The sequence below is a fragment of the Pan troglodytes genome, chromosome 1 (genome assembly GCF_028858775.2).
Source record: "Pan troglodytes isolate AG18354 chromosome 1, NHGRI_mPanTro3-v2.0_pri, whole genome shotgun sequence".
NCBI classification, from domain to species: Eukaryota; Metazoa; Chordata; class Mammalia; order Primates; family Hominidae; genus Pan; species Pan troglodytes.
Window position 1 is genome coordinate 222,138,976 of NC_072398.2, and position 15,070 is coordinate 222,154,045.

Below are 15,070 nucleotides of genomic sequence, written 5' to 3' on the forward strand. Positions count from 1 at the left end.
GTATATTGACCTTGTATCCTGTACCTTTAACTTGTTTATTAGTCCTAATAGTTTTTTAGTGGGCCAGGTGCAGTAGCTCAAGCCTGTAATCCCAGCACTTTGGGAGGCCAAAGTGGGCAGATCACTTGAGCTCAGGAGCTCGAGACCAGCCTGGACAACATGGCAAAACCCCATCTCTACAAAAAATACAAAAATTAGCCAGATGTGGTGGCACACACCTATAGTCCCAGCTACTCGGGAGGTTGAAGTGGTAGGATTGCTTGAGCCTGGGAGGCGGAGGTTGCAGTGAGTGAAGATTATGCCACTGCACTCTGGCCTGGGTGACAGAGTGAGACCCTATCTCAAAAAAAAAAATTTTTTTTAGTGGATTCCTTATGATTTTCTACATATAAGATCATGTCATCTACAAATAGGGATAGTTTTACTTCTTCCTTTCCAATCTGGATGGCTTTTATTTCTTTTTCTTAACTTACCTAACCTGGAATGGACCTCAAGCCAATATTGAATAAGAATGGTGAAAGCGGACATCCTTTTCTTGTTCATAGCCTTGGTAGGGAGAGTTTTCACAACAAATATGATAAGAGCTGTGGGATTTTCATAGATGCTGTTTATCAGATAGAGGTTGTTCTCTTCTAGTTTGTTGAGTGGGTTTTTTTTTTGAGACGGAGTTTCACTCTTGTTGCCCAGGCTGGAGTACAATGGCGCGATCTCAGCTCACTGCAACCTCCACCTCCCAGGTTCAAGTGATTCTCCTGGCTCAGCCTTCACAAGTAACACAGGCATGTGCCACCATGCCCAGCTAATTTTGTATTTTTAGTAGAGATGGGGTTTCACCATGTTGGTCAGACTGGTCTCGAACTCCCGACCTCAAGTGATCCGCCCGCCTCTGCCTCCCAAAGTGCTGGGATTACAGGCGTGAGCCACCGCACCTGGCCTTGTTGAGTGGTTTTATTATGTTGGATTTCATCAGCTGCTTTTCCTGTATGGTTTTTGTCCTTTATCCTATTGATATGGTGTTTTACAGTCATTGATTTTCAGATGTTAAACCAACCTTGCATTCCTGGGATAAATCTCACCTGGTCAGGGTATAGAATCCTTTTTATATGTTGTTGTGTTCAGTTTGCTAGCATTTTGTTGGGCGTGTTTGCATCTATATTCATGTGAGGTACTCATCTGTAGTTCTCTTTTCTCATGATACTGTCATCGGGTTTTGGCTATCCTTATCTTTTAATGTTTTTGAGTGTGGAACAGGAGACACAGATCAACCTCTCCCCTCCTATGCTCACTTGCATCTGGTGGGAAGGGACAAATAGAAGCTCTGAGCTCAAGTTCAGACAGTGTCAACAGAGGTACCAAGGGGGGAGACAGAGCTTCATCTGTAAAACAGGGTAGGAAACCCAGCTGGCAGCCTGGAGGCAGTGGGCTGGCCTGCTGCCCTCTTTGCTGTGCATCCAGGACAGCGAGACTACCTGAGGGAGCTGCCATATGCTGGTCTTCAAAGGAAAGACTGTAGGACTCAACCTCTGAGGTCCCTCCTGGCTCTAAAACTGCAGCTCTGAGGGATCGAGTCATGATCATAATCTAACAGCTCACCCTCCCTATTCGGTAACTGGCCCAAATTTCATAGAGAAGAGGAAAAGGGGAACCAGTGTCCTCGGCCAGAGGCCTATCAGGTTCATGGTGAGACCTCATTGAATGACAAATACCTGGCCAACCAGTGACAAGGGTAGGTCAGAGAATGCTCTGGAAGAACTGAGAGCCTGCCTTCTCTTTCATCCCAAAGGAAAGCAGATCCTTGTGGTAAAGCCTGGATAATATCCTTAAGGAACAGAAGAGAGCACAGACAGGCCGCAGCTCCTCAGGCCTTTTCCTCTCTGCAGGGCTCCAGCAGCACAGTGGGAGGTTCTATAAATGCCACCAGGGAAGGGGGTGGCAGCTGGCAGTGTGGGAAGGGTAGGACTCTTGCAAATCCTTTGCTTCAAGTGTCTTGTTAAATAGCCATCAGAGTCCCTGTGTGACCTGGAGAAGATTACTTCCTTCCCACCCTCAGAGCGCAGGACAGGCACACACACTGGGCAGGCTGTGGAGTCGGGAGTCCTGGTCCCCAGGTCTGGGCTCCTCTGAGAAGCCAATGGCCCATTCCCTCTGTAGATGCACCATTCCCTCCTGGGGCATCCAGGGCTATTTTTGTGCCTGCAGCTCACTACAGAGGCCCAAGGTCCCTGAGCGAAAGGCCACAGGGCAGGCAGGGAGAGGAGTGAGCGGGCTGCCACCATCACTGCCACTAAGGCATCTTCTGCTGACAACTCCCCTTTCACAGACTCTTGCCAGCCCCCTTCTGATTAGCAAGCTGGGCAAGCAGCACTCAGGAAAAGTCGGCATCTGTTAGGTAACCAACTCAGCTGCCGTGCAGGGGATGATGTAATCTTGGATTCTTTGGTTGCTAGGAAAACTCTGCCTGCAGTGATATTGCGTGGTCCTAGGGCTCAGGCGAAAACAGAATGTTCCTGAGAAGACGGGAAGGATTCAAAGGGCTTCCCAAGCGAGGGTGCCCCATCCCAGGAAGCCGGACAACTCGTGTCCCTTTCTAGATGCTTATTTCCCTTCTGAGCAATGGAGGTTGTGCTGGTAAAGCCAGAACCCCATGAAGGCGAGCTGGCAGTGGGAGGTGACAAGGCTCATTCCCTTAGCAGCACCTTGGTTCTCTAGTGCCAAGTGGAAGGTGTGTCTTGTGCATTGCATCCTTGTAGTTGGGCCCTCCATCTCTGGCCCTCCCGACAGCTGGGTGCGTCCTCCCTCTCTTGGTAGAGCAGTTGGAAGGAGGTCAGCACATGCCGGCTGTGGGGGAGACCCGGCTCACTGAGTGGAGGCCGGCTCACTCTGCTGACTCCATTTCACATGCCAGGAGCCTCATTTCACACTCCCCACACTGGCCCACTCTCGGGTGGCCTTTCCTGTCTCTCCTATTCCGATCCACCCCCTCCCAGAGAGAATACCTGCAGTAGCACAGACAAGATGTCAGAAAGACCATGGGCAGCCAGACTGGTACTTTTCGGGGCAAAGTGAAGATCTAGCCTTTTACAAAGGGGGTGAGAGCAGCAGGACAGGGTCAGGGAGTCAAGGTGGGGCCCTACAGGTCACCTCCTGGCCCACAGCCCCTCCCTGGCCACGTCAGCCCCTAACTCCCCAGGCAGTTGTGGGTGTGGGCGGCAGGTCAGCATTTCGAGCTTTGCCCTCCTGCCACTGCCTATCCTGGCCACTCATCAGAGCCTGTCCTCTGGAAAACAAGACAAAGGACGTGATTTCACAAGTGCCTGGGCCAGAATCTCAAATTCAGGATTAAGAAAAAGAAGGATTGGCTGGGCACGGTGGCTCATGCCTATAATCCCAGCACTTTGGGAGGCCGAGGTGGGTGGATCACGAGGTCAGGAGTTTGAGACCAGCCTGACCAACATGGTGAAACCCCATCTCTACTAAAAATACAAAAAAATTAGCCGGGCGTGGTGACGCACACCTGTAATCCCAGCTACTCAGGAGGCTGAGGCAGGAGGATTGCTTGCACCCGGGAGGCAGCGGATGCAGTGAGCCGAGATTGTGCCACTGTACTCCAGCCTGAGTGATAGAGCAAGACTCTGTATCACACACAAAAAAAAAGAAAGAAAAAGGAAAAAGAAAAAGAAAAAGAAGGATTGTGGGCATATCTGTCTCAGTCAGAGCCAGGCGGACAGCAGGCTGGACGTGGGCCCTGCCATACTTCTTGGAAGAGGTGTTGGGTTTGGGTGAAGGAGAAGCTGCTGCAAAGAGGAATGGCTATTTAAAACCACAGTGAGCCAGACCCTCGGAAGGGTCTTGAGAAGAGAGTCTTGAGAAGAAAGAGGGAGGTTCCCAAGGGCCACCCCGCCTCTGGCTTTGGTAACTCTGGAGCAAGGGGTGTGAGCAGGGTCTGAGCCCTGCTCCAGGTCACCTGGGGCCTCGTCATGGCTCACCTGTCAGCTGTGTAGCCTTGAGCAAGCCTCTGAGCCTCACCCTGGCAGCCCTGCCTTGCAGCCCTACAGCAGGGTTGCAAGCCTTGTCCCCAGCCAGGAGGCAGGGAAGACCAGAGGGGAGGAAGACTTCCTTGGAAGTACTTTGTCCTCAGAGAGTGCCGCGATCCTGGTGGGCGGGGGCTCCAGCTTGGCCGCAGCCTCCTTGCTTGTCCTGTTCGCAAGCCAATGCTGCAAGCCCCATCAGCGATCCTTGTCGCCTTATCTGCAGGTGCAGAGGACGTGGTGATGGCGTTTTCCAGGTCGGAGACGGAAGACCGGAGGCAGTAGCTGCAAAGCCCTTGGAACACCCTGGATGCTGTTGAGGGCCAAGAGATCTGTGTGGCTCCTGGGCCGGCTGAGTGGCAGCAGACCCCCTTGCCCCACCTCCCCCTTCCCCTGCCCAACCCTGCCCTGCCCCACCCCACCTCACAGCTACTCAGTGGGGCTGGCATCAAGGGAGACACCAGTGGTGCGTTTATAATTGGCTTAAAGGGATGGACTTGTGATTGGCTGCAGGAAGAAACTTTTTTATTTTTTAAATCTTGACCAACAGAAACCTTTTATTTTTATTTCTGACTCTTATTTTTTAAAAAATTTGCGCCTCGGTATCTGGCTTCCCTGGAAGCTCTCCGAGCTCTGGTGCTTTAGTTAGGTCATTTTTTTAGAAATGTGAAGAGGTCTGATTGGCTGCTTAAACTGGAAAGGGACTGTGATTGGCTGGTTAATGGGAAACGGTTTTTTTCTTTGATTGGCTGCAGGTGTTCTGCTGATATCAACAGCTTCCCTATTTTGAATGCAGAAAACAGGGTCTGGGACATTAGTCGTTATATTTGACTTGAAAAGAAAGAAACCAAGTGCGCTTTGCAATATTTATTACACAAAGAACTTGCTGCTGCCTTCACATTTGGGGTTTGTGTTTGATTGGCTTTCGATGCGTGTGTTTGGTTTCCCATTGGTTCACCTGTGACTCCTGTTGCCATGGATTCACCCCCCTCTGCTGCCGGCTCTGGGCCTGAGGGTCCACCTGGAGAGTACATTTGCTTTAATGAGTGCACCTGCCTCCACCAGCAAGGGGACCCCGAGAACCCTGAGCAGGGTCCACAGCTGGAAAGTTGGGCCCCTGAGGAGCTTTGTGTCGTCTTGAACGAGCAGCCCAGGGCCTAGAGGTAACCGTTAGGCGGGATTTATATGCACTGCCTGCATGAGCTGGCAACCAGCCAGCGTCCCTTGGTGAGAAAGGGATTGCTGAGGCACCGTCCAGGCCCCACCGGCCAGGCCGCGCCCAGCAGAGGCGTACTACCCAGCTCTGTCCTCTTGGCCATCCCTCTGTGTACCACTTCCTGAGGCCTCATTTTGGGGGTCATCTTGGAAAGGGGAGGAGCTTCTCCCAGTGTGAGACCCCAAAGACTCTGGAGGTCATCTGGCGGAGGTCTCTAGGAGCCCAGAACCCACATAAAAGCCCCAGCTTGGCTCACAAGGCCCAGGAGACCTCCAGCTAAACACCAACCCCTGACCTACCCTAGCCAGGCTCCTACCTGTCTGCTGCCAGCACAGTAGGTCCCGGCCAGCTCTGGAGTTCTCTCATCGGAGGCCCATGCCCTCCACTCCACTGCCTTTGGAAGGGTCTCTCCAGGTCAGCCTGGAAGGGACAGTATCGTTTGTTTATGAAATGCCACTGGGACAGCTGGCTGGGCCTTCACCAAGCAAGTCCCTTCAGACTGGCCCTTAAGCCAAACTCAGGCCCAGAATTGCAGTTCAGAATGGCAGTCCTGGAGGCAGGGGGTGAGGGGCAGGTCTAGTGTTCCTGCACCAAACCTAAGTCCTTCCACCTGCCACCCCCTTCCCTGGGAGGGAGGTGGTCCTCCTATCTCCCTGGATCACTGGCAGGTGTGGGATCTGGGGAGAGGGGTTGGAGAAAGATGCAGTCCTCAGGAAGGGGGCCGCCACCCTCCCCTATGCTGGTAGATGCTGAGGCCCCTAGGTGCCCAGGGCCAGGGGGACCCTCTCAGAACCAAATCTTTCCCCTTTCTCGGGGCTTGGGGCTCGGGCCGTAGGGGCTCCTGAGTGTCATGAAGTGCACAGGAGCCAAATGACCGAGCCCTGGAGAGCCCCATGGTGGGTAGGTGGTTCGTGCTGTGCTCTGGCACCATCAGCCTGTTCCAGAAGGAGGATTCGAGCATCAGGCTAAGACCCTGTGTCCTCCACCATGCACTCACCCCTAGCCCTGGTTAGCTGACAGTCAGCTGTGGGGAACACAGCTACAACCCTACCCTGTCAGGGACCTGAGAGCATCTCAGGAGGGGCAGCGCATGTGTGCATGTGCTGTGTGAGTGAGCACACCCGTGTGCACACTCATACACGTGCACACACACGCACTCTCCCCGCTCAGGGGCCTGGAGTTCTGGCTGAGCCCCTGGGGAAAGGTGAGTTCTTTCATCTCCCTCCTCCAGGTCGGAGTGCCTGGAGTCAGGTGTCGAGGCCACATTGCTGGCTGCCCCCTCTTTGTAGCTCCTATAAAGGGCCCACACCTGGTGGATACCTGGTTGAGCGTGTGGTCTCTGCCCCAGCCTGTCCTTGTCACGATCACAGGCCTTGCTTTTGTAACAATGACGACCCCGGCCTGTCTCATCTTCTGAAGAGGAAAAGTCAAAGTGTTGCTGTGGCTCCATATTTCAACTAAAAATATATCTGTTGGAGAAAGAAATTAACAATAAAGAATTTTCATAGGTTGGCGTGTGAGCTGAGCTGGTTTCTCCCTCGGAATCAGGCGCTCTGACTGATTTCCCCACATCACGTGGGCTCTGCTGCTGCGGGGGCCCCTCCTTCCCAGGGAGGCGCAGCCAGGAAGGACAACACCAAGTTTGATAAGTGTCTGTGACCTGAGTTGAGCTCAGGGTTTGGAAGAATTTCTAGATCTACCCAGCCCAGCTCAAGGGTCGTTAGGAAGGTTGAACCTTCTTTTTGACCTGGAGATTCTAAACATCATTCCAGATTCAACTGAGATCAGTAAACTTCAGAGGCAACCTCGTCTTCCACACCTATGAAAAGACACTAAGCACTCCGTAAGGATGTGGGGACCCCGCCATCCTAGGCACCCCAACATCCTGATGTGATGGCACCGGTTTTAAAATGCTTGTTACAGACACCCAAACAGAATATCTGTCCCTTCCACCATCCCAGAAGTGGAAGATATATTGGTTTTTAGCTGTATGTACAAGTTTGGAAGCTGAAATCATTTCTGCTTCAATAATTTTTGCTTTGGAAGCATTTTCTAGAAATTTTCATTTCCACCCTTCATAATCCCATTTTTGGGTCTTTTTTTTTTTTTTTTTTTTTCTGTTTACATAGTCTCACTGCTTCTATTTCCTTTTCAAAGAATTTCACTGGGTCCTAGAGGCTATGGAGTTTACAGAATATGAGTACAATGGCACAACCAACATCATTAAATCTTTGTGTTGGGGGAGATACTGGGTCTTGTGCAGCCCACGCAGTAGCTAGATGCACAAGCCCCTCTGAAACATTTCTAAAAAGACCTTGTCCAGGCTTTGCTTGAATACTCTCTCGAGTTGGGGAGCTCACTACCTCACAAGTTAGTCCAGACCATGTTCATGTAACCTATGCTTATCCTTACATTAAGTTGATCTGCCTCTTTCTGTAACTTCTTGTCCAGAAAGGAGTTTGCAGTCATTGAGAGAAAGACAAAGATTGCTGTGTTAACCAGAAGTTACATAGAGACACACATCCAAGGGTCCGTAGTAGGTAGATTATATGCAGATTCCACCCCTTGCCCAGCGCTCTGAGTGACACTGTCAGCCTTGTAGTTAATCAGCTCTTCTAAGCTGAGCCACTGAGTAGTTCAAGGGACTGACCGGCTGGCCCTGGTCCCACCTGCCCAGCCCCCAGCAGAGAGCTTGGAAACCGGAGCCAAGCGGGGTCATCCTCCTGGCGCTGTCTAACCTGTCTAAGCTGCCTAAACTGTCATGGGAAGTAGGCCACGTAAATGAGTTGGGGACACTTCAGCAGGCAAAGGAAAAACACTGGGGACAGCCTTGGGTCTTTCGGGGTCCGTCAGCCCACACAGCAGGCAACCTCCTGGGTCACCTTCCCAGGTACGGGATGGGGTAATGACCCCAACAGGCAGCGCTGGGACTGCTGCAGCCAGAGACAGCAGGGGGCCAGGCTGAGCCTGCGGGGAAGGAGGCAGAGCTGCCGGAGACAGCAGGGGGCCAGGCCGAGCCTGGGGTTGGGAGGCTGAGGGCTGTGGCTCTTGGTGTTTCCCAGCCTTGGGGGGCGGGCGGTTGAGAATGAATGAAGCGCTTCTTCTCCCTGTCCCTGCAGGTGAATACCAGCACTGAGAATCCAGGCTGGCCCCAGCCTTTGAAGAGGGTCTTTTTAGCAGGGAATATGATCCCTTCCATTGGTGGTAGGGGGAACTCTGGCCCCAGGGGACCCCTGACACCACCCAGGTGCCGCCTTTGCTTGGGCAGGGCAGGTTCATTTCTCTCTCTCTCTCTCTCTGTCTTTATCTCTCTCCCTCCCTCTTCTGGGTTGCCCATGGCCACCCAACCCTTTTCATTTCCCAAAGGATAAAATGCACCTAGACTAACCGACTAACCTGAGGCTGTGCTGAGAAAACGTTTCCCTGCTCTGCACTGTCCACTGAAAGCACTTAATCTTCTGGGAAACAACTGATGTTCAGGAGATTTGGGGGGACTTGCAGGGCAAGTCCTATTAGGACTTTCTAATTTGAAGAAAGTCCTTCTCAAGGGACAAGGGCAGTGAAATGCCTTTTGAATATCAACTAGTGTCTTGCTTTCACTTTTCTCCTTGACATTGGAACTTCCCCATCACAGATGGTTCCCAGAAGGGCCTTCCAGTCCTGCCAGCACGGAAGTCATGAGCGCTCTTGATGCAGGGACGAGCCACGCCCTACCCACCCTGCCCCTGCTCCTCTTCCAGAGCCCCTAGGTTAGGGGTGTGTGCAACAGGTGGTCGTCCCTGTTTGCACACCCGTGGGAGCCCTGCCCCGCCCTGCGCAACCCCAGAGGAGGTGACTTCAGACCCAGAGCCTCTGAGAGTTTCCACTGCCTGACCCTTGGTCTTGACCATGCTGCTTCCAGTGGAAGGAGGTGGATCTTCACAAACATCTTTGACAGGTGTCTCCTATGGCTCGGTCTTTTTTTTTTTTTTTTTTTGAGACAGAGTCTTGCTCTTGTCACCCAGGCTGGAGTGCAATGGCATGATCTCAGCTCATTGCAACCTCCACCTCCTCGGTTCAAGCAGTTCTCCTGCCTCAGCCTCCTGAGTAGCTGGGATTACAGGCACCCACCACCACACCCAGCTAATTTTTGTATTTTTAGTAGAGATGGGGTTTCACCATGTTGGCCAGGCGTGAGCCACCAGGCCCGGCCATGTGTCCCAGTCTTAACAACACAGCTAATGTTGACTGGATGGTACCTGTGTGAAGGCGCATGCTCAGTCACGTGCGAGGTATGTTCCTAGGCTGCCCCGAAGCTCCCTGGGTCTGTCTGAAGCCTCCCATGCGGACCTAGCACTTCACCTCCAAGCTAAGCTGATTCTGCCAGAGTTCCTCTTCCACTTTAAATCTTCGAGGACTGTTTGACCCCACAGCCTAAATCTTTATGTCCACATAGCTGGGGGCTGGGGAGACATCATGGTTTAGAGTGGGAACTGTGGAGGCCGACTGGAGGCAGGACTGAATCTGTCACTTGGCAGCTGTGTGACTTGGGGTGAATGATGAACCTTATTGAAAAAAATGGAAAAAATAAGAGCATCAGGGCCAGAGGTTGTTGGTGACAACTAATGAGATAATGTATATGACACGCTTAGCAGAGTGACCTGCGACCAGTGGGCGGTCAGGACATAAGGTCATTGTTAAGTCACCACAGTGGGTTCCCTCCACCCCATCCTCTCTACTCAAAAGTCACACAGAGCGAGGACTTGTCAGCAGCCTTTGGTGTGGGGAGGAGCACAGCCCCAGGTCCCACGAGGTGCTTAGAAAACGCTTCTTTGATGAGGATGAAGGAGCCCAGATGATCCCTTTGTAGAAGCCAAGGCCAGAGCTGCCTCCAGCTCCCCAGCCCCTGCCCTGAGCCTCTCCCTCTGCTGAGCCGCTTTGCCTCGGGGACGGGGGCTCACTGGAGCAGAGCCCCTCCGCCTTCCCCAAAACCTGCCAGCTGAGAAGGGTGTCCCCTCAGGGTGGACTCTGTCATGGCTGGACAGGCAGGGAGGGACCTCGGCAGAGCCTGGGGGTGGGAGTCTTGTTTTCCAGGGACCCTCCTGCTCGCCTCGTGCTTAAACTCCAAATAGAATCACAGCCAGTCAGGAAAGGGGATAAAATTAAATCCTTGATCATGATCAAGTGGTTAAAAAAAAAACCCATCACAGCCAGCGGCTCCTTCTCACTGCAGCCGGCTCTGCTTCAGAGCAAATAGGAGGAGGAGGAAGAGGAGGAGGAAGACAGAGCCATCTTGGGCCCCAGCACCCCTCCCTCCCGGCCAGCCCCTCCTCCTGCCTTCCCAGCCCCCCAGGGCCCCAAGACTCTGCACCCCTCACCCCAAAGATGGGGAGGCTGGGAGGGTGGCTGCTGTGGGGGGAGGCCCACATCCTGCCCAAGGAGGCAGGGCCTGGACTCCGAGCTCCGGAACTGCAGACCTGGGATCGAATCCAGACTCTGCCAATGACTGTGTCGTGGGCAAATCACTCGATGTTTCCGAGCCTGTTTCCTAATCTGGAACGTGGGAACAGTCATGGCAACTGCCTCATTGGCTGTTGTCTGGATTCAGTGGGTGGGCACCGGCAGTGGTGAGCCAAGGGTGGGGGGACACGGACAGGGGAGCAGCCTGCCTGGGGTTCAGGCAATAAGGGGGTGTATTGTCTGGAGAGAATTTCAAAACACTAAAACTGACGGTCTGGTCTGCTTTCTTTCTTTTGCCTCCATGCCCAGGCTACTCTAGCCCTAGGACAGAGCATGGCCACCCCCAACACTTGACCTCTTTGGGCAAGAGGCCAGGCTGCTGACTCAGGACATAGGTCTAGGTGGGCCCGGCTGAGAGATGCCCCCATGGCAGTGGGTGATGCCCCGTGACCCCTCAGTGCCGCTTCCCAGCCTCAGGCCTCCATCTGCAGAACAGGAAGAGGCCACAGCTCCTCACCTTGGGCCCTGGCTGCACCCTAGGCCCTGGCCTCCTCTGCGCAGCCCCTGAGGGATGGTGGAGTCCCGAGCTGCCAGCACCTGGCAGGGCGGAGCCTGCAAAGCCTGCAGAGCTGGAGGTCTGCAGTGTGCCCGGAGGGAGGACTGAGGTGTACCTTGGCTGGGGAGTTAGGAAGCTGCCAGAGGAAACAATGAGGCTATAAAAATAGCCCTTTGTTTACCGTAGGTGCACATCCTTGTGTATCCTTGTGTGAAAGGGGCTGGCTTGGTGGAGGGGCTGAGCTTCCAGTTGGGGAAGGGACCTGGCGGAGTCAGTAGTGGGGCGGAGTTGGGGGGCCCATCCACCCCCCCCTGCAGTGCCCAGGTAGCCTCCCCAGGTAGCATCTGATGGCCTCACTGGCCTGAGGTGGCCCCTCCAGCCAGGCCTATGGTGTGACTGTACCTGTGCTCCCTCAGCAAGGCTCAGCCCCAGCCCCCAGCCCAGAGGCCTGTGGCGGCCCTGCCCACCCTCCCAGGCCCAGCTCGGACTGCCCCTGCCAGCTTGTCCCTTGGGACTCAGTCCGGGGCTGGTCCTGCATCCCAGGGTAGAACCCTGCCACACGGTCTATAGACTTCTCCGACCGATTCAGCCCTCCACCCCATCAGGAGGGCTGAGACTGTAGAGAGGCCATACCCTGGGAGGCGCAGCCCGGACTCTGCCCCTCAGGGTTCTATCTGGAACCTTCCTTCCTAGCTCTCGCAGCTCCTCCCAGCGCCTCCGGCTGGTTTTGGAGGTGAGCCCTGAGCCATCTGGCTGCCTCCCAGGACTCCTCCAGGCACTGCGAGAGTTAATCAGCCCAGCCTGTGCCAGCTGGGCCCCTGCCGGGCATTGAGCCCATCAGGAAATGCTGGCTGAGGACCTACTGGGCGCTGGGCTGGGAAGTGAGATGTGGGGCTGAGGCTGCTGGACAGGACTGATGTGCAAATAGGCAGCAACGGTGCAGGGCCCTGCAGGAAGAGAACATCCGTGCCAGGGAGCTGGAGCTGGTGGCCCCAGGCTCACCTGTAGGGGGCTGAGGTCGTTGGGAGGGTCCCTCAGAGTTCCTGCACCTGCCCAGGGTGGTGAGGGGCACACTTCTCCTTGGCTTGTGATGTGGCTCATGGGGCAGTCAGGGCAGGGTGGCCAGAGGCCTCTGGGTCCACTGGGGACCATTGGTCCCTGATACTTCTCCGGCAGCTGGACTCAGGGCGGGAGGCTTGCTCATTTCTGTCTTGGGCTTGCTCATTTCTGCAGCAGAACCTGCCTCTTTTGAGCACTCAGGTTGCGCTGGTGGTCTCTGGAGCCCCTGAGGTCACATGGTGCCAGCTCTTGCCGTTCTGTTCCCAGTCTAAGGGTTCTCCCAAAAGGTCGTGTCTGAGAGCCAGTTGCTTTTTCTGGCACCTTCCCAGGGAGGACCCCTGGGAAGCAGCTTCAGAAGCAGAACATGTTAGGAGGGCAATTTGTCAGGACGAGCCTGGGAGGTTAGGCTCGAACTTGGCAGCTGCCCAGGCCCTGCTGTGGTTCCTGCTTAAGCTGCTGATGCAGCTGCCAGGGCCGGGCGGGGCTTGCTCTTCCCACCCCCTCCCCAAGCTATGTGGTCTATTTGAGGCCCAGACATTGGTCGTAAGGGAGAAGAAGGGCAAGAAGGGGTGTCCTAGTTCCCTGGGTGGTAACCAGGGGATTCACCCCATCCCTCCTCTGAGATGCTGGGAGGATGAGCAGATGCTGGTGTGCAGAAGGGGCCGAGAGGCTTAGGAGATTAAGCTATTAGTGGTCATTAGGTAGTGGAGGAGGCTGGGCAGTGTCAGGAGGGGAGGGCGGCACGGCAGACAGTGCTTGTCCAGGAGCCCAGGCGGGTCTACAGCCCACTCTGCCACTCACCCTGGGTAACTCCATCGTGTGTGTCTGAGCCTCCAGGGGGCTGTGGGAGTCATTAATGTTGTTCCCCAGAAATTCCCAGCTCTTTGCCTTCCAGGCCCTTAATGGGATTGTATTTCCCCACCCACTTTAGTTTGAGTGTGGCCCTAACTTGCTTTAGCCAATGAAATGTGGGCAGAAGTGAGAGCCATTTTATAATGTTCCAGAAGCAGCTGCCCCATCAGCCTGAGTCCTGGCCACGAGCAACAGAGGAAGCATGTTGTTTCATACCTTGGGCATCTTGGGCCTGCTTGTTTCTGCAGCAGAACCTGCCTCTCCTGACCACTCAGGTTGCACCAGCGATCTCTGGAGCCCCTGAGGTCATGTGGTGCCAGCTCTTGCTGTTCTGTTCCCAGTCCAAGGGTTCCCCCAAAAGGTCATGACTGAGAGCCACTTGCTTTTTCTGGCATCTTTGGCATCACAAGTAAGGCTGTCCTGGTCCCCACCCTGGACCCTGCAAGGCAGACCTGCCTTTTGCTCTTAGGACTCAATCTGCCCTTCTTGGCATGCGCAGCCCAAGGCCGCGGTGATAGGGCTCCTGTTAATCCGACCTCATCTCTGTCGTCCCCCTGTTCTTCCCACTCCAGCCACCAGCCTCCTTTTGTTCCTCAGATGCTGAGCTTCTCCCACCTTGGGGCTTTGGTACCTGCTGTTCCTTTGCCTGGAATGTTCTTCCTCTATGGCTGAATCCTTCTCCATGTTCAGATGTCAGCTCCAATGTCACCCCCTCAGAGTGTTCACCCTGACCACCCTATTTTGCTTTCCACTCTTTTTTTGACTGTCACCCAGGCTGGAGTAGAGTGGCATGATCTCGGCTCACTGCAACCCCCACCTCCTGGGTTCAAGCGATTCTCCTGCCTCAGCCTCCTGAGTAAGTGGGACTACAGGCAGGTACCACTGTGCCTGGCTAATTTTTGTATTGTTAGTAGAGATGGGGTTTCGCCATGTTGGCCAGGCTGGTCTTGAACTCCTGACCTCAAGTGATCCATCTGCCTCGGCCTCCCAAAGTGCTGGGATTACGGGCATGAGACACCGCGCCCGGCCTTGCTTTCCACTCTGTAACACACTCCCGTTTTCCTGTTTTATTTTTTTATTCATGAATTTCTTTGTTTACTTGTTTATGTTTCACTCCTCACGCTAGAAGCCAAGTTGCATGGTTGGATCTTGTCTGGCTTCTTCACTGCCATGTCCTCGGCACCTGACATATAGTGGGCTTTCCACAAGGGCTCGGTAAATGACTGAATCATCCTGACCTTTGAGTGGCTTCTCTGCTGAACCCTCTGTGGCCCACAGGTACCCTGATCCTATTTTCTGAACCAAAGTGGTGCTGACAACAAGGAAATCCAGGATCTAGAGAGGAGCGCATCCTGTTGGCTTTACTGGCTCATGTTCCTTAGGGGATGTTTCAGTGGGGCTGGGCCCTGGCACCATGTGGCACCCTGAGGCTGTCTTGGCTGATAAATCAATTCTGGGCTGCTGAAGGGGCTTGAGGACTTGTCTGGGCAGACTTTTTGGTTTGACTAGGATTACAGACAACAGAAACCCAACTCCAGCTGGCTCTCATCTCTGGAAGTGTTTCAAGGTAGCTCACAGGATTAAGGCAATTGTGCAGGGATCCGGGCCTCAGGGACCAGGGCCTGAGGGACTGCTTCCCAAACACCCTCTCCCTTTAGGACCATTTATTCTGTTTCTTCTTGACTCTGCCTGTTGGCCTCATTATCTCCTATGACAGACTGGCATCTCCTCCTATGGGGAGACATGGCCCCTGGCAACTTCAGTAGAAAGGAGGCTGTTCTCCCAGTGCCAAAAACAATCCCAGGGTGATCTCTGATTGACTCCTGACCACAGATGATCCGCCCACCTTGGCCTCCCAAAGTGCTGGGATTACAGGCGTGAGCCACCCCACCCAGCTGACGGAGCCCTTTTTGAATATTT

General features: G+C 54.2%; 1 protein-coding gene across 6 annotated transcripts in view; it reads left to right on the forward strand.

Annotated features, from left to right (window-relative positions):
- CTNNBIP1 (catenin beta interacting protein 1) overlaps window positions 1-6,753 on the forward strand; it is a 62,116-nt gene extending 55,363 nt beyond the window's left edge. For all 6 annotated transcript variants that reach the window (XM_001168482.7, XM_063805097.1, XM_063805102.1 and 3 more), the window contains one exon: window positions 4,255-6,753. In XM_001168482.7, the coding sequence (XP_001168482.1) occupies window positions 4,255-4,313 (59 nt within the window). In that variant the 3' untranslated portion in view covers window positions 4,314-6,753. The remainder of the gene's footprint in view (window positions 1-4,254) is intronic.
- The last annotated feature ends 8,317 nt before the right edge of the window (window positions 6,754-15,070 follow it).